Here is a 23,370-nt window from a genome sequence, read left to right on the forward strand (position 1 = left end):
AATTGCATGTTCCTTGTAATAAATGTCTGAATGTGTCAATAATGTGAAGAAGTAGCTTTCACATTTGCATATTGCTAGTAAATTGAACAATATGACATATTTTTAGATATATTTAAAAAGGAAAGCACATAAGATCAAGAGGTCATGGGTTCACCCCAGAGAATCTCAACACGGATACTTGGGACCTTAGCATATCTGTAGGTGCATGTCACGGGTTCGAACCGTGTCATAGACAAAAGCCTAATATTTAAGTGGAGAAGGGTAGAGGGGCAGGCCTATTATCCACGAGTTTTGAACTGTGCGCCTTTGATCCTGAGGAATTTCTCGATTATTTAAATAAATAAATAAAAGAAAAAACAATAGCAACCTGAATTATACAACAGGGAGATTAGTGCAGATATGTTAAGCTTTCAAACTAGTACTAGATTCACAAACCTGAGCCAGTGTTGATAAGGGGTTAGTTTTCAACAAAATTATGGTACAAAATAATCATATTAAACACTGATAGTACCTTACAAACGGAGGTTCAAGATACAGAATTAGATGCATCAGGTACATCATCCAGGATATAAGGACCAAGTTTGCCTGTTCTAAACAGAGTGAGAAATTTTTTTGACACCATCGTGCGAGCCTCTGATGCCTTATAAGGTATCTTCAGAGCACTTTGCAATGCTTCAAATTGTTGATCTATCAAAGTCTCCAAGTTATCTTCATCGTCTAAACTACCATTAAATTCCGAGAGTGTGGTGTAAAGTGTGCGTTGGACTTCGCTGACCATATCCTATACACAAAATAGATTAGAATTTAATTTGATTTGATTTGATTTGTAATTTTACAATTAACAAATTGTATGAACTTGTAAATACTATATATTCAATAGGATTAACGAATAAGTCAAAATGTTAAGGTAAAAAGCTAATATCGTAATCTAACAAATGAATAAATCATAAAATTACCTCGATGTAGAAGATATCAGATTTGTTGGGCGGCTTCCTTCTTTTTGGTAGAAGATCCTTGAGATTATATTCAGGTTTGTCATCTAACTCATGATGAAGACCCTCAGATTCCCTGCCAATCAAGTGTCTCCAATGAAGAGGAGTTCGGCGAGTGTTTAGAACTGCTAACAAGTATTGAACAACTCGCTCCTCACCAACTACTGAATCTTTGATGGACCCTGAACAATTATACAGGAACGATAGGAGACTCAGCAAACTTGAATCTTAAAAAGAACGCTATAATTTCTCATGGCCGCCGATTCAATATGGTGCATTCTTGTCTCACTTATGGTGGGGTTATCATTTAACCTTTTACCATTCCCTACCATACTTTAGAGAGAAAAAGACAACTTCAGATTTAATAAAACAAATCGCCTAAGATAGACTAAACATCTTTGCTTTCAACAAAAGGAATGGGCTGGAGAACTTTGAAGACCAAGGGCTAGATTAACAAAATTACCAATTATCCCGTTCAGTTTTGCTGTGAGAATTGTCGTGTGTGCAGGGACATTTATATTATAGATAAGAAAAGAAATGAAGCAATGCCTATGACATTATACAAACAAACCCAATGCAGCTGGTTCAGGGCAAGTGTAAACACATTTATGTCTCGTGCAAAAGTTTCTATTCTACAACAACAACTATCCCCGTATAATCCCACAAGTGGGGTCTGTGTACGCAGACCTTACCCCTATCGTGAGGTGGAGAGGCAGTTTCCAATAGACCCTCTAGCAAATACAATTTGTTAGTCAGTGGCTTGAAGATTTGCCACCCCTTACCACACAAGTATCTTTAATCCCAAATGTAAACTAGAAAAAGGAATAAACCTGCTAGAGCCAGCTTTAACCCCGTTTCTATGTCTGGAATACTTGGAACCAGCACTCCTGGAGTGTCCAACACATATATGGTAGGTTGATGTGCAATCTGTAGAAGATGATGCATTAGCATCAGAAACAATAATATGCAACACCAGACAATTAAATTTAACATGCTGCCATGTACATATAAAAATAAAAAGATCATCTGAACTCGACAACTTAAAGCACTTAACTGATGGGAATTTTCTATAAGCTTTACTCTCATCATGGACTTCTTTTGGCAGTTAAAGGTATTTAAGTCCTTTCTCTCTTCTCATTGAGGTGAGATCAATTAAAATGTACAACTATCCCAGAGAAGGTAACAAATTGGCCGACTATCAGACAAGGGCATTGGCTGTCTGATGAGAAATAGACTTCCTCAGTCTGTTCTTAAGTTCTGATATGCTTGGAGACTCGGATGTGATTGGATCTTCTAGAAAGATGTCACTGTGCAATAAAAAATATGCATATTGTGAGCTGGACTGTGCAAATATCCTGGTTTCTCCTCAAAATGCAACAGGAATAGCTGCACACTTCTGCTCAGGCATTTAATGTATCAGAGAAGAGGCAATTGAACTCAATCTTCCAGAAGCTATAATCTTTTGGGCTTCACACTGCAGTACATGCATTTTACTTCTCTTAAAGTATCTATAAAACCTTATAAACTGGAAAATGAAACATTACAAGATATATCCAGTACAAATTTCTTCGTCTATAGTTCAACAGCATGGAGTGCAAAGAGTTTTAGCCATCACTGACCAACTAACAAAAGCATAATCTGACATCCAAGTTGTATAAATATTTCTTACCTTATATCCAGCAATATCTTGGGTAACACCAGGCAAAGGCCCCACTGTAGCTCTCTTCATCTTCTGCTGCACTAAGACAAAGGTCAAAACCATCAGTGCTTGAGGTAATCTACCAACATCCCAAAAGAACCAAGTAGTCCTCCAGACGCACAGAGCAGAATCACTAACAGCGCAAATGTCTTACCTGGAAATCGAGATAATGCTATTTGATGGATGGAATTGATTAAAGCTGATTTTCCGACATTAGGAACACCGACCACCATGACAAGAAGAGTAGGTTCCTTTGTAATAAGTTCCTTCGGTTTAAGCTCCACAAGATCGAGAAGCTTCGTCACAAATGATTGAGAACACTTTAGAAAATCTTGGAGTAGATATAACTGGAGGTAAGGCATGTCTGAAAACCTTACTACAAATTTAGCATCAGGAAAATATTTGGCTGGATTGCCAACAGTTTACGGCGCAACAACCATATTAAGGCAATAATGCCATTGATATCCTAAGAAGCAGCTTAACTAGTTATTTTTTGCTAGATTTTTACTGTGCAAAGCCTGCATGATAACAGTTAAATAAAGACTTCCTCTATATTTTCTAATGCTTCGTATATGTGTTACCATTGTCATGTACTTTTCAATCTTAACTGTTGCAGTCGGAAACTTTAAGGTTCCTGTGACAATAGAAAATTATTGTATCGAAGGAAGCAAGAATAGAGAATGACAAATTTGGAGGAAAAAAATATATACCTGGATAAAGGTTATTCCCTATCCCTTTTACATCTGGCTCACTAAAAATAAAATCTAAAGCACCTTTTACCCCAGTATTCCTTCATGAAATCTGGTCAATGTTGACTACGTTCTGTGGTTCTTGGCCTACTAAGGAATTCGTGGCTTTCTGGCATTATATAATTGGAAACTTGCTGTTACACAAGTTTTTTTTTTTTTTGGGGGGGTGGGGGGGGGGTGGGGGGGGGAAGGATTGAATAGTTCTAAAATTTGTAGATTCAAAGATCAGTTCAGGCATTTATATTATACTTGATAATTAAAGTTTTAGTTAATGAAGTCATTCTGAGAATACTAACAGAAGCATTGGTGGAGGTTGATCCCAGCATGTATTTGGTGGACAATTTGGTTGGAGAGAAATTCAAGATGCTTTGAAGATAGAGCTAACTCTGAACAGAAGATCAAGACGAATTGTATATTTTTGTTTCACTTTTGGTGTAAAGAAGCTCTGGTAGAGAATGTAGAGTCTATAGTGGATATTATTGGGTCTTTGTAACTACCACAAGTCCGGGTTTGCGTTTTTGCTCTTTTTCGAGGGTCTTGTAACTATCTTTAACCTTTAGCATAATCTTTATGCTAAAAGTTTTCTCTACTTAATTTATAAAACTTGTTACCTTCTCAAAAAAAAAGATACTAACAGAAAGCTCCAGAAGTACTTATTACAACTGATAACTGTGTTAGAATTTTTCCGCTCCATTTTTTTTTTTTTTTGGTCTCTAGAGCACGTTAGTGAATTAACGTGTTCAGCCACTGAAATGGCCAGAGGAAGGCCGGCGAAGAAGAAAAACAACAACGCAGCTGTGGTCATTGAAGCCATAGCTAAGAGGATCGGTGTAACGACTACGGGTAGTGAGGGTGAAGCTATAGAAGAAGTGACAGAATGGCCAAGTCTACCAAATCGAAGAAGTGGACCTAATGCGCCAGTTTCTGGAGTAATTCCGAGCGGATCTATGCAGATGAGCAACAACCAGGCAAAAGAAACTCCTCAATCCATGGTGCATGTACATGCATGTGAAATTCAGATTCAGCAGGAACTAATAAAACAGGGCGACGACAAGGAGAAGGACATGCAGCTGATAGAGGAGGAATCGCGAGCTAAAAGGCCGGAAAATAAGACATGGGCAAACCTAGTGGGAAATAATCGATTCGGAATGCGAGGTATGAATCTTAGTTTTGTAGCTCCAATTGTTCAAAATGGGGAAATAATTGTGGAATTAGCAAAAAATGAAGTAGAAAAGGAAACAGAGAAATGGAGGAATGCTTTGATTCTGTATGTGGTAGGTAACACACCTACGATTGGAGCTCTGGATAGGTTCATTGCTAGTCAGTGGAATTTTGTAGCTAAGCCAATGATATACTACCATAACGAGGGGTATTTTGTGATAAAATTCAATAATACGGAGGATAGAGATGCTATTCTGTATTCTGGACCTCACACAATTGGAAACAAGCCTATAATCACAAAAATCTGGACACCAGAGTTTAATTTCAAAGATGAAGTCCTAAAAACTATTCCACTCTGGGTCACTTTGCCTAATCTCCCATTGAATTGTTGGAGTGCAGACTCGTTGAGTAGAATTGGGAGTGGTTTAGGAGTCCCTTTGTACGCAGATGAATGCACGACTAAAATGGAGAGAATATCATATGCCCTGATTGAAATGGATGTAACAGTCCCATTACCGGAAACTATCAAGGTACAGGACCCTAATGGTAGGAAATTCAGTCAAAGAGTGGAGTATATATGGAAACTTGAGTATTGTGGCAAATGCTTGATGATTGGTCACTGTTGCAATGAGGCAAGGCAGCAGGAAAATGTCAAAGTAGGGAAGACAAACGTACAGAAGAAAGTATGGCAAGTAAAAGAGGCAGCAGGACAGAAGCAGGACAAAATGAAAGATAAGGAGAATTCAGCAAATGTTGAAAGTCAGATAATAGCAGAAAATAATGAAGAATGGAAGGCAGTAAAAGGGAAATCAGCAGCAAAGCCAATACATATACCAGATGATAGTAGAATGAGCATTACAAATGGGTTTAATGTGTTGGATAAGCAGATTGAAGCAGATCAGCAGCATGATAAAGGAAGAATAGTGGAAAGAGGGCAGTGTGGCAGTGGTGACAATTCAAGGGTGGTGCAGCATCTTTTCAAACAACAATGAAGGTAGTAGCATGGAATGTTAGGGGTCTAAATAAGACCTTTAAGCAAAAGGAGTTAAGAAGGTTTATTAGTACAAATAAAATTAGTATGATGGCTATTTTTGAACATAGAACAAATAAAGAAAAAGGGAAACAGATCATGGGAAAAATTGCAGCAGGGTGGAATTATACTACAAACTATGATGGGAATGGGAAAGGGAGAATATGGGTATTGTGGAATCCAAGAAACATTCAATTTACTGAGTTGGGGAATAGTAGTCAGATGATACATGGGAAGGTGAAAACTGATGCAGGCAGAATTCAATTCTATTTCACAGCAGTGTATGGGCTTCACATTATTGAGGATAGGAAAACTTTACGGCAGGAACTAGAAAGGTTCAAGCAGGGCGTGGATGGGGCTCGGATAGCAATGCGAGATTATAATGCAGTGCTGGGGATTGAAGATAGGAAGAGTGATAACCCAGTGCAAGAAGCAGAGATAAGGGATTTTAGGGAATTCATGCTTAATAATAACATGAATGAACTAAAATACATAGGAAGGGAGTTCACATGGACAAATAATCATGTGTGGAGTAAGATTGATAGAGCCATTGTTAATGCTGAGTGGATGACAACAATGAAGCAAATGGAAATAATAGTGATGGAACCATTCATATCTGATCACACACCACTATGTCTTCAACTGGAGGAAGCAAGAAAGGAGGGACCAAAGCCATATAAATTTTATAACTATGTAGCTGAAATGCCAAACTTTTTAAGAGTGGTGGAACAAGCATGGAAAACTACTAAAAAGGGGCAGGGAATGGAAAATGTGTGGCAGAAACTTAAAGCAGTAAAGCAGGAAATGAAGAAGATGCACACAGAAGAATTTAAAAATGTTCGAGAGACAGTTCAACTAACAAGGAGACAGCTTCAGGAGGTACAAGAACAAATACATGAGCCCAACTATCCAGCAGGAGCAGCTGAAATGGAGAAGACATTAAGAGGCAAATTGGAGAAATGGGTAATGATAGAAGAGAGTATAATGAGGCAGAAATCCAGATCAAAGTGGTTGGAACTGGGGGACTCAAATAGTGCTTATTTCTATGCATGTTTGAAAAACAGGACTGCTATGAACCATATCAACTATCTTGTTGATCAAGATGGAAAACTACTGCAGAATGATCAAGAGGTGCAACAGGAAATTGTAGGGTTCTACAGGAAATTACTAGGAGATGCTGCAGATCAGATGCCAGTGATCAATCCAACAGTAATGAAAAAAGGAGCAATTCTAACAAGAGAACAGCAGCTGAAGCTGATAGAACCAATCACCACAGAGGAGATATGTAATGCTGTGAACATAGATGATAATAAAGCCCCAGGTTGTGATGGCTTCAATGCTTGCTTCTTTAAGAAAGCATGGCCAGTGGTAGGTGAAGAGATAATCAAAGCAACAAAGCAATTCTTTGATACTGGGGAGATATACAAGCCTATAAACTGCACTGTTGTGACATTTATCTTAAAAGTTAAAAATCCTAGTTCAATCAAGGAATATAGGCCCATATCTTGTTGTACTGTCTTATACAAGATAATATCGAAGGTGATTACCACAAGACTGCAGGAGATTATGGAGAAGCTTATAGATATAAGCCAGGCTGCTTTTGTTCCAGGTAGAGTCATATCTGATAACATCATCCTAAGCCATGAATTGGTTAAGGGATATGGAAGGAAGGGTATTACTCCAAGGTGTATGATCAAGCTAGATATGCAAAAGGCATATGATTCTCTGGAATGGGGTTTCATGAAGCAGATATTGATAGCAATGAACTTCCCTGCCAGGTTTGTGGAATGGATCATGAACTGCCTTTCTACTGTGTCATATTCTATTCTGATTAATGGGAGTCCAAGCTGTCCTTTTCCAGCTAAGAAGGGACTTAGACAAGGGTATCCACTATCCCCTTACTTATTTGTCATAGCAATGGACTATCTCAGTAGGTTACTTAAAACACTGAAGAACCAGCCAGATTTTAACTACCATCCAAGATGTGAAAAACTACAGATTATACAGCTGGGATTTGCGGATGATCTATTGTTATTCTGCAGGGGTGATGAAGTATCTATACACATGTTATATAGCTGCTTTATGGAATTCTCAAAGGTGTCAGGGCTAACTGCAAACAAGAACAAGAGTTCCATATATTTTGGTGGTGTGAATTCAACAGTGCAACAAAAGGTTATAGAGGAACTGGAGTTTTCAAAAGGAGAGTTGCCTATAAGGTACCTAGGAGTCCCATTGAGCACAAAAAGGATGTCAATTATTCAGTTTCAGCCATTGCTAGACAGGATGCTAGATAGAATAACATCTTGGACTGCCAAATTTCTCTCATATGCTGGCAGAATGCAATTGATAAAAAGTGTGTTGCTATCCATTCAAATATACTGGTCTCAAATATTTGTGTTCCCTCAGAAGATAATTCATCTCATTGAGTCCATATGCAGGAAGTTCTTATGGTCTGGGGGTGTTGAGGTGACAAAAAAAGCTCTAGTGGCTTGGGATAAGCTATGTCAACCAAAGGTAAGTGGGGGCTGGAACCTACTAGATGTTAAATTGTGGAATAAGGCTACAATATGTAAGCTCCTATGGAATTTAGCCCAGAAGAAGGAAAAGCTTTGGGTAATATGGATTCATACTTATTATGGGAAAGGAAAGAATGTAAAGCACATAGAAGCTAAGCAAGCTTCATGGGTGATATTGAAGATCTTGAAGGCCAAACAATACATGCTTGATGCTGGGCAAACTTGGATGAGATGCTTGACAAGAAGAACATAACTGTCAGGTACATATACAGGATATTGAAGCAGGATCAACAAAAAGTGCCTTGGAGGAAGTTGATATGCAATAATGGAGGTATGCCAAAGTGGATCAATACTGGGAAAATTGGCGACAAGAGATAGGTTAGGAAGATGGGGAATAACAAATGATCTACTATGTCCTATGTGTAATAAAGAAGAGGAAAGCATGGAACACTTGTTTTTCAAGTGTACATACACAACAGCAATATGGGAGAAATTACTGCAGTGGATGAATATTAAAAGACAACCGATGGAATGGAGTCAAGAAATAGAATGGGCATGCATCAACACTCGAGGAAAATCAACAAATGCAGAGATCTACAGAATGACATTAGCAAGCTGTGTCTACTATATATGGCAGGAGAGGAATTACAGAATATTCAGATCGCAAATGAGACCAGCAGGAGTACTGATGAAGCAGATTATACAAATGGTGTGTGGAAGGGGATATACAATGTCAAGATTGAGAAGAAGATTAGAAGAGTTAAATTTCTACCCTTAAATGTAATTGTGAATTCTGAACTAGTAGGTAGAAAGCAGTAGAATAGGAGTAACTACCTCTGGGAAGATGTCCAGAATTAGTGGTTGTTATGTGCTGTAATTTCGTTTCTTGGTAATAAAATATGATAATTACCAAAAAAAAACTGTGCCAAAGTGCTCAAAGATAATAGTTGCTGCATCTTTGACATATAAAACAAATACAAAACAATGAAACAACAAGCTTCCAGCTAAACGGCATGGATAAAATGTCACTAACCTTTTGCACAGAACTTCTACTGTGTGCATTTATTGGGAGGCACTCTTGTTTACATGAATCAAAATACCGAATCCACCTCTGCATAGAATTAAAACAATAAGTTTCACTGTTACAGTTGTAAATGCCAATATTTAACCAGTCCTAATTTAAGTAAAATACCTTCAACTAGCACATTCTCCAAAGTTAAGGGGGAAAAGGAGAATGTCGGACTAGGGAAAAAGACATCATGCTATTTGTGTCACATGAAAGACAAAGCAATCCACCAAACACTCATCAATTGCGTTAGCGAAATTAACCTAGCATATATATCAAAAACAGCTTTGAGATTTAGTAGCATATAAAGAACACTGTTCCAACGAGTGAACAGTTTGGTGCATTTGCTTTGAGAAAATGTTTTTTATGGAAATTCATTCTGAAGAAAGGGTGTAAGATCCACATAGCTTGAAGTGAAAAGCTAGAAGAGAAGCACATTCTTTTTGAAATGAAGCGCACAATTTAAATATAAAAGATATCAAGCATATATGAATTTAGCACTATATTAATCAATCTCAATTAAAATGACTAATATCACCATCTAATATACATTAATGCTAATTTTAGTCCAACTCTTCAAAGTTGAGATTTAAAGAAACGACCGCTTCTCATTGGGATCACATTACACATCATTGTCTGAAGTGGACACTTCTCTGAAGTGCACTGCTTCACCCATGAAGTGATAACCTCTCGCTTCATATCGTTTTGTCGCTCTAAATGATGAAGCAATGGCTTTTAGGAACACTGCATCTACTAATACAAAAAGTAGAATGCAGGGGATGGGCACAATGATGGTACTTCAATAAACATCAGAGTATTGAAGGCTATGAACCATGTTTCCATATTGGTTGAAGCAAGTGAGCAGAGCAACAATTAAGATATCAATATTATCCTTTCCACTTAGGTACTCCTTAGATGGAATGAGTGGATACACTTCCAAAACACCACCAAAAAGAACCACTCAAACAAAACGTAAAAATGTAGAAAGAAAAATAGTTAAGATAGACAACAATAAAATCAAAATTGAACGTCATGGTTTATTCTTGAAGTGTTTCGGAGAAGGTGGAATGGGAGCCTTGGAGCAATGGTAAAGTTGTCTCGGTGAGACCTATAGGTCACGAGTTCGAGCCGTGGAATCAGCCATTGATGCTTACATCAGGGTAGGCTTCCTATATCACACCCCTTGGGGTGCGGCCCTCCCCTGGACTCTGCGTAAATTTTACGCAGGATGCTTCGTGCACTGGGCTGCTCTTTTTTTTTTTTTTTTTGGTTTCTCCGAACCTGCCAAGTGCCAACTTACCGGAAATAGAACACACAACCACTTATTATTATTCATTTTGTATCTGACATTGCTGAATAATATGTAACAAACTTACACGTGCAAATCCCGTTAAGAACCAGTATTTCATGACAAATGAACCTTCATTTTGCTTTCCCACTTAACAAAAGCACTTTAAATTATTCAACATGGAATAAGGGACAAGAAATATAGCATATAGGTTAATACTCCTCTACTTCTACTTAAATTAACCTACCGAGAAGCTTATAGGAAAGAGAATTGAAAAAGGATTAGCATTTCCACATAAACATGAGGAGACAAAGAGATACAAAAGAGAGAATAGGTACATGCATGATGTTGGGGTTGGCCAAATCTTTCTTATTGAGCGCAATCACCCGCCTTTTTTCAGAAAGCATAGGCTGCAAGTCGTCATTGGCTGAGGACAAAGGTATCTGCATAAACCACAACAGCAAGATCAGTTTGGTTTAAATTCTAACTTAAATACTCACCCAACTACGCTTCAATTCCAAACAATTTGAGGTCGACCGTATGAATCCTTTTCGCAACCATTCCGCTCTATCTTTTTTTGTTAAATAACCATTCCGCTCTTTTTCAATCCATTTCACTACAATACTAAACTAGTAATTATCTTTCAACTACTTGAGGTTGACTATATGAACCCTCTTTGTAATCATTCTACTCTTTTGGTCCAATTCATTACAATACTAAACTAATTATATTCAAAGCAAAGTTTTTTACATTTTTTTGTTTTTTGTATCTTTTGGGCAAATTACTTACCCTTTTCTCAAAAAATAATTTAAAAAAACATCTTTCGGGCAAATTAGGATTTCTCTAAAATTACTTCTAACTTTACCACTATTTTGTATTGAGTCTAGCTATCTACCTCTTTCTAAAGCTAAAATCCACATATTTTCTAGGGAAAGTGATTAACATAAAGTTGATTATTCAACAATGCTTATTCAATTTATCTCCCCATGGTGTGGGATAATAGTGGGTAGTTGTTGTTGTTGTTGTTGCTTATTCAATTTATCTGGCACACTTTCTTTTTTAGTCTATCCCAAAAAAGAAAACTTCCTACATTGAGAAATAATTTAACATTGAAACTAGTGTCTACGGAGGGTAGTATTTAAAATCAGCTTCAGTGTCAGCTAGTGTCTAGTAATCAAGCACAAAAATCAATTCTTTTTAGCTAAAATTCACATATTTTTCCAACAGAAAAAAAACGTGATTAGTATAGAATTGAATATTGAAACTTACGCGGGCGTCACGGACTTCAATGACAAGATCGGAGAGTTTGAGGCGGTGGCGAATGGCGCGAGTGGCAGCAGCCATATGGCCAGGGAACCAATTTATTTTTCCGCCACTTTTATTGAACCTCATTGCCCCTAACCATCCTTTCATCTTCACTGTGTGTGTGCGTGAGAGAGAGAGAGAGAGAGAGAGAGAGAGAGAGAGAGAGAGTGCTTAAACCCTGAACTAGGGGAACTGCAGAAATGTGATCTCTGTTTCAGTCTGTTTACAGGGGAAGTGCACAAATAGCCGATTTCAAAGTGACCTTTAAAACATAATCAACTTTTAAAAACTATTTAAGCTTTAGCCACTTTATAAGGGGTAGCCTACCGTGTTCCTGGTTCGGTTTGCATCGATTTTTCCCTAAAAAGAAACCAAATCAAGTAAGTTGGTTCTTCAAATATTGTAACCAAACCAAACCAATTAATTTGGTTTTCTATCAATTTGGTTTTGGTCAGTTTTTTGATTTTTTCGGTTATTTATCGGGTTTTTTCTTTAATATGAGACGTACGCTACCAAACGCATATTCCGGCGACTATATTTTCAATGTAACACTATCAAACTAATTGATCTTTGAGAAATCTATCATTTACCAAGATATATTGATGATAACTCAATCAAATAGTGATGAATAATTTAAGTACTTAATTAAATATTGATTATTTTTAACATGAAATAAATTCTTGTACTTAGCAAAAGAAAATTATCAATCAAACTAGAATGTAAAGGCAAACAATTAGATTATTATAATAGCAAAGAACTAAACTAAAAATACAAACGACTAATATGTACCATAAAATTTTAGAAACTTTATACAAAAATATACATATATATAGCTGTAATCATAAAGTTAATAGCTACTTTTATAGTCGGTTTGGTTCGGATTTTTCGGCTATTTTTTTATTAAAACCAAAACCAAACCAAATTTGATAAGTGTCGATTTTTTTGGTCGGTTTGGCTTAGTTTTTCGGGTTTTAATGAACACCCCTAGGGGTAGGTGCTTAAAAAACCGGATGCTATTTAGAGATTGATAAGTATTTATGTTTTCCTGAAATTATGAATTAAAAATCTTAATTTCAGGACAGTTGAGATTTTTTTTTCTCGAAAAATTGAACTGAAAAACTGAAATTCAGGATTTACTGGCCCTTTAGAGCAACTACCTTGTGTCATTTTTACACTTTTGTAAATAATTAATATTTGAACATAAATACCCTGAGGCTAATATGGATCATGTCCGAAATTAGGCTCGATTCTAAGTACTTATAGTAGTGAAAACTTCAAACGGTCTAAAGTAATGCTCAATTTGGCTCCTCTCAATTGCTTCAAAGTTTTATTGAGATAGGTGACACATGTTACATTTTAATATCAATTGTTTAGATTTAATTAACTAAACTTGAGTGAGAAAATGTCAAAAATAGTCCCTTATGTACACGAGGGTAGGTTCAAAGTTATCTTTTAAATATGCTTTGAACATATTTAGTTGTATCTTACGTATGAGGGTAGGTTCAAAGTGAATTCATTTAGATATGTTCTAAACAGTTTTGGTCTGTAAAAACTTACTTCCTCCGTTTTAATTTAGACGAGATAGTTTGATTCAGCATGCAGTTTAATAAAAAAGAAGAAGACTTTTGAAACTTGTGGTCTTAAAAATTTAAGGGGTAAAAGTGTGGGGCCGTGACATTTGTGTGGTTATAAAAACTTCTCATTAAAGATAAAATAGTTAAAATGAAGAGTTTAAAGTTGAATTATTTTCACATTTGAAAATGTATCATTTATTTTGGAGCAGACTAAAAAGGAAAGTACTGTATGGGTCAAAATTAGATCAGAGAAATTCGGCACGCGGAGACATAAGGCAGAGGTCGGACAGTCATCAATAAGGCCGAGGTCGGACAGGACAAGGTCGGACAAGCCGAGGTCGGACAGACCAAGATCGGATAGGCCGAGGTCGGACAAGCCGAGGTCGGGCAGTGATGAAACAACTAGTCTGCTTTGGAATCCTCAAAAGGAATATTCTACTGAATATTCCCTCTAATTGTACCCTTTCTTATAGGGTTTTTCTAGGAATACCCCTTATAAATAGGAAGAGAGGACTTCCCAAAAAGGGGGTCTCTCGGGCTCTTTCCCTCTCCCTCTCTCTAGAAAATATGTAAACGCACCTCCCTAAAAGAGATGGGAGGATCTGTGATCCCATATCTTCATCAGATCCAAATTAAAAAGGGTCCTAAGGTTCTTGTATTTGTCTATCGTTCATCTTTATGAAATGAAAGAAGATTCGTCTCACTCAAGATTGGGCGAATCTTTTCCTTTATTTACATTTTATTGCCACTTAATGTTACTTAATGCATCTTTCTTTATGCTATTAAATCTGGCCATAATCACTGCCAACATTTATACTCGGCTATGTTTTTCTATTCATATAATTCATTTCGGATCTAGAGTTAATTATCCTTAACTGGGATTTACCCCTTCATTCTCTTTGATTGATTTGTTTAAAAATGTTCTAATATCTTTTGAGTCAAACAATTTGGCACCGTCTGTGGGAATTTTCTAGTTAAAATTTTAGTTTCCTCTAGATCAAGAATTACATGGTCCTTTTGGTAAAAAAGTCTCGGGTTACGGTCTTAAAAGGAGACTTGCAAGAGTCTTTTGGTAAAAATCTCTCTTAAAAGAGAATAATGACTCACCACTGACCAATGGAATGATTTTATTTTTTATCAACTATGTTCCTCTTCTGCTTGCTAATATTGAATTAAGAATTAGGTAAATCACTAAATCCTACAATCTACGACCGTAAGTTGCTTGCTCAAATAGGCGGCACTAGTTGTCATGAGTTGTGCAACATCTGGTATACACAAATATGGATTGTACAACTATTTATACCTATCTTTTAATTTGATATAGAATAACAAACTGATGAGGTTAGACATTGTCGAAAGTAGAGTTTTGATTGAGTGGCTTATAATACTTGGCTTCCCTGTTAACATCTATACATATATTTCTCAAAAAAACTACTCATGGAATACTCGACACGTACTAATATATATAGATTGGCTACAACAAACCAGACCCCAGGCTTGAACATAATCACTGAATATGTCATGGGAATTATACTACCGGGAAGACCAATAGCAAATGTGTGCTTCAAAGTCTATGGGTATGTGACGACCCGACCCGTCGTCTCATGTGTTACTGCTTCGTTTCTCCCATGTTATGCTTCTTTATGTTTCGTTATCGGTATGTGGTGTGTTAGAGTTGATTTGGATTGGTTTTGATAAGAAATGAGACACTTAGTCTCTTTAAGGAAGGCCTAAGTTGGAAAAGTCAACCGGACGTTGACTTATGAGTTAGAAGGCTCGGATGTGATTTCCGGTGATTCGATTAGCTTCGGGAAATGATTTGTGACTTAGGAGTGCGATCGGAATTGATTTTGGAGGTCCGGTGTAGAATTAGGCTTGAATTGGCGAAGTTAGTATTTTGGCGAATTCCGGTTGATAGGTGAGATTTTGATCCGAGGGTCGGAATGGAATTCCGAGAGTTGTTGTAGCTCCGTTAGGTGATTTTGGATATGTGTGTAAAATTTCAGGTCATTCGGACGTCGCTTGGTTGGGTTTTTGATCGAAAACGCATTTCGGAAGTTCTTGAAGAACTTAGGCTTGAATCCGATGTGAATTGATGATTTTAGCATTGTTCGATGTGCTTTGATAATTGGAACAAGTTTGAATGATGTTATGGGATATGTTGGTGTTTTTGGTTGAGGTCCCGTGGGGCCTCGGGGTGATTCCGGATGGCTATCGGGGTGAAATTGGAGTTTAGGAATTGCAGGTTATAGCTGGTATCTGATATTTTCGCTTCCGCGGAAATGGACCGTAGAAGCGGTTCCGCAGAAGCGTAATGGTGGTCGCAAAAGCGGTCAAGAGCTGAGTAGGGTAGTTCCGCAGAAGCGGAACCTTTTTCGCAAAAGCGAGTCCGCAGAAGCGGACGGGCGATCGCAGAAGCGATCTTGGTCTATAGATGGAGTTCCGCAAAAGCGGAGAATACGTCGCAGAAGCGGACTTGGGTTTTTAGTGAAAATCCGCAGAAGCGGGAAATGAGCGCAGAAGCGGTATCGCGGAAGCGGGTGTGGGGACCGCAGAAGCTGAAACCCCTGGAGCCAGAAGGGTTTTATATTCATTTTTGTTCCGCGAAGCCTATGTTATTTCCACCATTTTTAAGCGAGCTTGAGAGCTATTGGACGAAATTGAAGGGGGATTTCGACGGGTAATTAATGGAGGTAAGATTTCTGAACCTAAAACATGATTAGTATGTGAAATTAACCTAGAAATTCATGGAATTAAGCCTTAAATTGATGAACTAGGGCTTGGGATTTTGATATTTCAAATTGGGATTTGATAGGTCATTTGAGCTCGGATTTGGGAGTTCTTGGTATGTATGGACTCGCGGCGAGACGAGGAATCCGGTAATGTGAATTTCGTAATTATTCGAGAAGCGGGCCCGGGGCTCGGGTTTTGCTAGTTTCGAGATTCTCGCTAATTTTCGATTATTTTCGATTGGGTATTGTTCCCTTAGCATATTGTGATGTATTCGCTCTGGTTTTGGTTAGATTCGACGCGCGTGGAGGCCGATTGAGGGGCAAAGGCGTCGCGAGCTAGGGATTTCACCGGTCCGAGGTGAGTAATGATTGTAAATGATATCCTGAGGGTTTGAAAACCCGAATTTGCACCCATAGTGCTATATTGAGGTGACTTGCACGCCCGATAGAGAGCGTGGGGTAGAGCACCGTTGGGGGATTGTGACCTGGTCCATCCCGGTTGTTGATGTTACCGCGTATTTCACTATGACTTGTTGTTTTTCACTAGGACTTGGGCTTATTGCCATATTTGGGGCTTATTGCCGACTGTTTGAACTCCCTATGAGCTATCATCACTGTTTCCTCACTATTTGAAATATTATTTGAACTCAGTCCATTGTCATTACACTGTTTCATGAACGCAGCTATATTTTCACTCAACCTCGAGTTTTAACTGATATTTGAACTACTGTTTGAGCTGAGCATTATTGTTTCTTTACTGATGCCCGAGGGGCTTATGATTATTTTTGGACTGATTGAGGCCGAGGGCCATATGTGAGGATATGCTGAGTGATGTGAGGAGGCTTTCAAGCCTCGAGTGTATTGTGAGGAGGCTTTCAGGCCTCATGTTGATATGTACAGGCTTTCAGGCCTTATGTTGATATAGCGCTTGGGCTGTAGGAGCCCTTCCGGAGTCTACACACCCACAGTGAGCGCGGGTACCCATTTAGAATTGGACAGTGGTAACAATGACACTGTCATTCGTGTTTTGGTCAGGTAACAATGGCTGACCAGTCAGGTAACAATGGCTGACCAGTGGTAACAATGGCACTGAAACACGCATTGGGTCAGGTAACAATGGCTGACCGGTCAGGTAACAATGACTGACTAGTAAAGAAATTCGTGCCCGAGGGGCGAACTTTTATGTGTTCATCCTGCATACTTATTTGTATTATTACCTGCTATGCTGTGATATTTGTGCCCGAGGGGCGAATTTTCTGTGTTAATCAGCATTAACTATTTTGAACAGTTTCGTAATTATTGAAAGGACCATTTTCGAAAGAGATTTGAACTGAGCCGAAACATTTCTAAAGAATACTCTGATTTCACTGTTTTTCTCGGAAATTGTACCCGGCTTCTGTACAGCCCGTTGGTTGCTTTGCGTGATTTCTTGCTGCTCAGTTATTATTTACTTCTATTACTCACTGAGTTGGAAGTACTCACTTTACTCCCTACACCTCGCGTGCAGTTGCAGGTATCGTTCACCCGGTAGCGGGTTATTAGCGGATTGAAGGTATTATTATTGTAGCTGAGCAAGGTGACCGCCAGCGTTCGCGGCACCGGATGTTGTCTTTTGTTTTCCAGAAACTTTACTTGTATATATTTATTGGCATGTAGTTGTGTTAGGGTTTTCTTTAGATGCTCGTGACTTGTGACACCCCGGTCGGGTTGTGTTGGGTTGTACATACTGGTTATTATTGTCGTTAAGCTATATTCACCTATTCGTTTATGTTTAATAAATATTAAAGAGACGATTTGGGTTAGTTGGCTGGCCTTGTCTTCACGAGAGGCGCCATCACGATCGGGTTTTGAAATTGGGTCGTGACAGGGTACATGAGTATGTCACATGCTGTCTCTCTCCTCAGCGACTTCAAACTTGGCCACTACATGAAGATCCCACCACGATCAATATTCTTGGTTCAGTTTTTAGGAACAATAAAATCCAGAACTATCAACATATCTTTATAGCCCCTACAACAACAAACCCAATTGTAGACATAAAACTTTACTAAAGCGGACAGCCACGCCAAATTGGTAGCGGCCACTGAAAGCATAACCGGAGAAGGGTGTTGGGTTTTTTTATGTATTCAATTAATATATTAAATACTTAAAAGAGGGTGAATGGGAAATGAAGGAAAATAAAATTTTTGAGCGAAATTTTAAGTTTCCCCCTTGGTAAATGGACATTGTCCTATATTGGAAGAGGAAGAGGTTTTTTATGGGTATATAAGCAATTGCTCTTCTTCTAGCTCTTAAAGAGTTGAGAAGAAGGCAAGCCTCGCGCCATCGTCGTCATCGCTCGCTCGGCTCGGCTTCGGCTTCGGCTTCGGATTTGGTCAATTGATTGATTAACTTTTTGGACCAAATTTATTTGTTAATAATAAAATATTAACAGAAATGTTATTAAATATTTATTTTAATAACAGAATATTAATATTAAATATTAATATTAAATCCATTCCATTTCTCTGTTTTGGTAACAGAAAATTAACTACCCTCTTCAATTTTTCCTCTTTATTTTCCCTCTTTATTGTTGAGTAAATGGCCATTTATGTAATGGCATTTATGCTGTGGCCGTTTTGCATAAACAACCATTCTGAAGAGTTGCACCTCTTCAGATTTCAGCCCAACTTTGGCTATAAATACAACACTATTCTGCTCAGAATTTCAATACGATTTTCTGAGTTTCTTCTCCTTCTTCTGCATACGTTTAGCATCAAACAAAGCAAAAGTAAGTGTGATTTGCTTCCGAACTTTGTGTTCGCTGAAACACTGGGGTTTGCAGTACCACTACACCAGTGTGTAATTCGTTCTATCCTGGGAGGAAATAATCCATAACCTTGGGTACTAGGAGGGGATTAAATTCCTTAAGGAAACACTGTGAATTCAGTGGGCTCGAATTAGTTTTCTGTCATTTCTGTTTATCTTCATTTCTGTTTATATTCATTTATATTTCCAGAATTATTTACAAATACAGTATACTAACAAGCTTAAGGAATTTACCGTATTTTCTGTATTTGTACTCACTGTTTCTGGAGAGTAAAATCTTTGTGGTTTTATACTCTATTAAAATCTACGTGATTTTAACGTTTGTGTCATTCTTTTACAGAAATGACTAATGATAATGTGAACCAAGCTGTTCCAATGGTGAGTGCCAATGCCTCAACGAGCCGAACAACACCGGCAGCATTGGCACCGGCGGAGAAACCCGGGAAATTTTCCGGGATTGATTTCAAGCGCTGGCGGCAAAAGATGTTCTTCTATTTAACTACTCTAAGTCTCCAGAAGTTCATCATGGAAGATGTTCCTGTGCTGTCCGATGAAACTCCAGAAACTGAACGCTTTCTCGTGATTGAGGCGTGGAAGCATTCAGATTTTTTGTGCAAGAATTATATTCTAAGCGGGCCGGAGGATGCTTTGTATAACGTCTACAGTGGCGTGGAAACGTCAAAGGAACTGTGGACTACGCTTGAAAAGAAGTACAAAATCAAAGATGCCGGGTTGAAGAAGTTCGTTGCTGCAAAGTTTTTGGACTACAAAATGGTAGATAGCAAGTTTGTTATTACCCAAGTCCAGGAATTGCAAGCGATTATTCACGTTCTCCTTGCTGAAGGTATAAATCAAATTAATACCGATATTGAAAGTAGTACTCTTAGTATTTTTACTAACAGAAATTTCATTGAAGGTCTTGTCATCAATGAAGCATTCCAAGTAGCAGCGATGATTGAAAAGTTGCCTCCTTTGTGGAAGGACTTCAAAAACTACTTGCAACACAAACGCAAGGAGATGTCCCTTGAAGATCTCATTGTTCGATTGAGAATCGAAGAGGACAACAAAGCTTCTAAAAAGAGAGGCCGTGGAAACTCAACAATAATGGGAGCAAATATTGTTGAAGAGAACAAAAAGAGGAAGAAGGCTTCTGGACCAAAATACAACCCAAGCAAGAAGCGGTTCAGTGGAAACTGCTACAACTGTGGAAAAATCGGACACAAATATACGGAGTGTCGTGCTCCGAAGAAAGACAAGAAGAAGGGTCAAGCAAACATGGTTGAAAAGCATGATGATGTTGATGACTTATGTGCCATGCTTTCCGAAACAACTTGGTGGGCAATCCTAAGGAGTGGTGGCTTGATTCTGGAGCCACTCGCCATGTTTGTGCTGTTAGAGAAGCTTTTGCTACTTATGCTCCTGTTGGACCCGGTGAGACTATTTTTATGGGAAATGCTTCAAAGGCCAAGATTGAAGGATGTGGGAAGATATTTCTCAAAATGACTTCCGGCAAAGTGGTGACTTTGAACAACGTCCTTCATGTTCCCGAGATTAGGAAGAATTTAGTCTCCACTAGACTTCTTGTTAAGAATGGTTTTAAATGTGTTTTTGTTTCCGATAAGGTTATAATAAGTAAGAATGAAATGTTTGTAGGAAAAGGTTACCTCACTTAGGGCCTTTTCAAGCTGAATGTAATGGTTGTTGAAAATAATAATAAAATTTCAGCTTCGTCTACTTAATTGAGTCAAATGAATTATGGCATATACGTTTGGGTCATGTCAATTATAAAACCTTACGGAAAATGATTAATTTGGAAGTATTGCCCAAGTTTGAATGTGACAAATCAAAATGTCAAGTATGTGTGGAATCTAAGTATGTTAAACATCCTTATAAGTCAGTTGAAAGGAATTCAAATCCTTTAGACTTAATTCACACAGATATTTTTGACATGAAGTCAATACCATCTCGCGGTGGAAAGAAGTATTTCATAACTTTTATTGACGATAGTACTCGATATTGCTATGTTTACTTAATTAATAGTAAAGATGAAGCAATAGACGCATTCAAGCAACACAAAAATAAAGTTGAAACGCAACTTAACAAGAAAATCAAAATGATAAGAAGTGATAGGGGTGGTGAATATGAATCTCCTTTTGAACAAATATGTTTAGAATATGGAATTATTCATCAAACAACGGCCCCTTACACGCCCCAATCCAATGGGATTGCATAAAGAATGAATCGTTCATTAAAGGAGATGATGAACGCATTATTGATAAGTTCTGGTTTGCCACAGAACTTGTGGGGGGAAGACGTTCTTACGGCTAGCCGAATACTAAATCGAGTACCCCATAGCAAAACACAATCCATTCCATATGAAAAATGGAAAGGAAGGAAGCCCAACTTGAATTATTTTAAAGTGTGGGGGTGTTTGGCAAATGTGCGAGTTCTAAACCCAAAAGGGTAAAAATAGGACCGAAAACCGTTGATTGTGTTTTCATAGGATATGCGACTAATAGTAAAGCATATCGATTTCTAGTTCATAAATCAGAAAATCCCGACATTCATAATAATACGGTTATAAAATCAAATAATGCTGAGATCTTTGAAAATATATATCCGTATCAAAAGGAATGTGAGTCGATTGGTGAAGGATCTAAACGACCTCGGGAAGAAACAAAAGAAAGTACACTTAACCAGGAGGATCCAAGACGTAGTAAACGTCAAAGAACATCTACTTCATTTGGACCGGATTTTGTGACTTTCTTATTGGAAAATGAGCCTCAAACATTTAAAGAAGCTATGTCTTCTTCGGAATCATTGTTATGGAAAGAGGCAGTCAATAGTGAAATAGAATCCATATTGAACAACCATACATGGGAATTGGTTGATCTTCCTCCTGGAAATAAACCGTTGGGTTCTAAATGGATCTTTAAGAGGAAAATGAAAGATGATGACACTATTGACAAATATAAGGCAAGACTTGTGGTCAAAGGGTATAGACAAAGAGAAGGTCTTGACTATTTTGATACATACTCTCCAGTTACAAGAATTACGTCCATACGAACGTTAGTAGCGTTAGCTGCAGTTTATGGTCTTGAAATTCATCAAATGGATGTTAAGACGGCCTTCTTAAATGGAGAGTTGGAGGAAGAAATATACATGGAACAACCTGAAGGGTTTGTGGTTCCAGGTAAAGAAAAGAAGGTCTGTAGACTTGTTAAGTCCCTTTACGGACTAAAACAAGCACCCAAACAATGGCATGCGAAATTTGACCAAACAATGTTGTCAAATGGATTTAAGATAAATGTGTGTACATTAAAAATGTTCCAAATCACATAGTCATTGTTTGCTTATATGTGGATGATATGCTCATAATGAGTAATGACATTGCCAACATAAATGCTACTAACTGTATGCTAACTAGCAAGTTTGATATGAAAGACTTGGGAGTTGCTGATTTAATTCTGGGAATTAAGATCCATAAGACTTCTCAAGGTCTGGCGTTGTCACAATCTCATTATATTAAGACAGTAATTGAAAAATTCAAGCACTTGGGCTTTAAAGTTGCAAAGACTCCAATTGACGTGAATCTTGCATTAGCAAAGAACAAAGGCCAAAGCGTATCACAATTAGATTATGCTCGTGTGTTGGGTTGCTTAATGTACATCATGAATTGTACACGACCAGATATAGCTTGTGCTATAAGTAAATTGAGTCGATATACGAGCAATCCAGGTCAATCTCATTGGATGGCCATGAAACGAGTTTTGGGGTATTTAATACATACCCAGGACTTTGCTTTGCACTACAGTAAATCTCCTGCGGTCATTGAGGGATACTGTGATGAAAATTGGATCACCGGATCAATTGATTCCAAGTCCACAAGTGGATATGTATTCACTATTGGTAGAGGAGCGGTATCTTGGAAGTCGTCCAAACAAACTTGTATTGCCCGCTCTACAATGGAGGCTGAGTTCATAGCCTTGGATAATGCCGGTGAAGAAGCTGAATGGCTCCGAAATTTCTTGGTAGATATTCCATTTTGGCCCAAACCGTTGGCACCAATATGCATACATTGTGATAGTCAAGCGGCAATTGGAAGGGGTGGGAGCGTTATGTATAACGGTAAATCTCGTCATATACGACGAAGATATAAAACCGTTTGACAATTACTCTCTAGAGGAATTATCACGATTGACTATGTAAAGTCAAGTGATAATGTGTCGGATCCACTTACAAAAGGCCTAACTAGAGAGGTAGTTGAGAAATCATCAAGGAGAATGGGACTGTGGCCGAGAACAAGTCATAGTGGCGGGGCGGTAGCTCTACCTAGAAGACTGGAGATCCCAAGATCTAGGTTCAAGGAGATCAAACAAAGTCATTAATGACGGTTCAACATTGTCAAATAAACATTTGGTCCATTCTCGTGATGAGATAATGTTCAGTA

The 23,370-nt window shown here is 38.0% G+C and overlaps 1 protein-coding gene across 1 annotated transcript; it reads right to left on the bottom strand.

Moving 5' to 3' along the window:
• Positions 1–388: 388 nt before the first annotated feature.
• LOC109205194 (short integuments 2, mitochondrial-like) lies at positions 389–12,018 on the bottom strand. The gene is made up of 8 exons (XM_019367874.1): positions 11,771–12,018; positions 10,840–10,944; positions 9,181–9,258; positions 2,846–2,987; positions 2,662–2,732; positions 1,823–1,919; positions 957–1,174; positions 389–781 (listed from the first exon to the last, which is right to left on the bottom strand). The coding sequence occupies exons 1-8, from the start codon at positions 11,912–11,914 to the stop codon at positions 527–529; spliced, it is 1,110 nt and encodes a 369-aa protein (XP_019223419.1). The 5' UTR covers positions 11,915–12,018; the 3' UTR covers positions 389–526.
• Between the last annotated feature and the right edge of the window lie 11,352 nt (positions 12,019–23,370).

This window comes from Nicotiana attenuata, unplaced genomic scaffold, assembly GCF_001879085.1.
Source record: "Nicotiana attenuata strain UT unplaced genomic scaffold, NIATTr2, whole genome shotgun sequence".
NCBI lineage: Eukaryota > Viridiplantae > Streptophyta > Magnoliopsida > Solanales > Solanaceae > Nicotiana > Nicotiana attenuata.

Coding starts and splice junctions, on each gene's coding strand:
- LOC109205194 (XM_019367874.1), bottom strand. CDS start 11,914: ATGAAAGGATGGTTAGGGGCAATGAGGTTCAATAAAAGTGGCGGAAAA. Junction 1,920..2,661: donor AAGATATTGCTGGATATAAG/GTAAGAAATATT, acceptor CATCTTCTACAG/ATTGCACATCAACCTACCAT. Junction 1,175..1,822: donor GTTAAAGCTGGCTCTAGCAG/GTTTATTCCTTT, acceptor ATAATTGTTCAG/GGTCCATCAAAGATTCAGTA.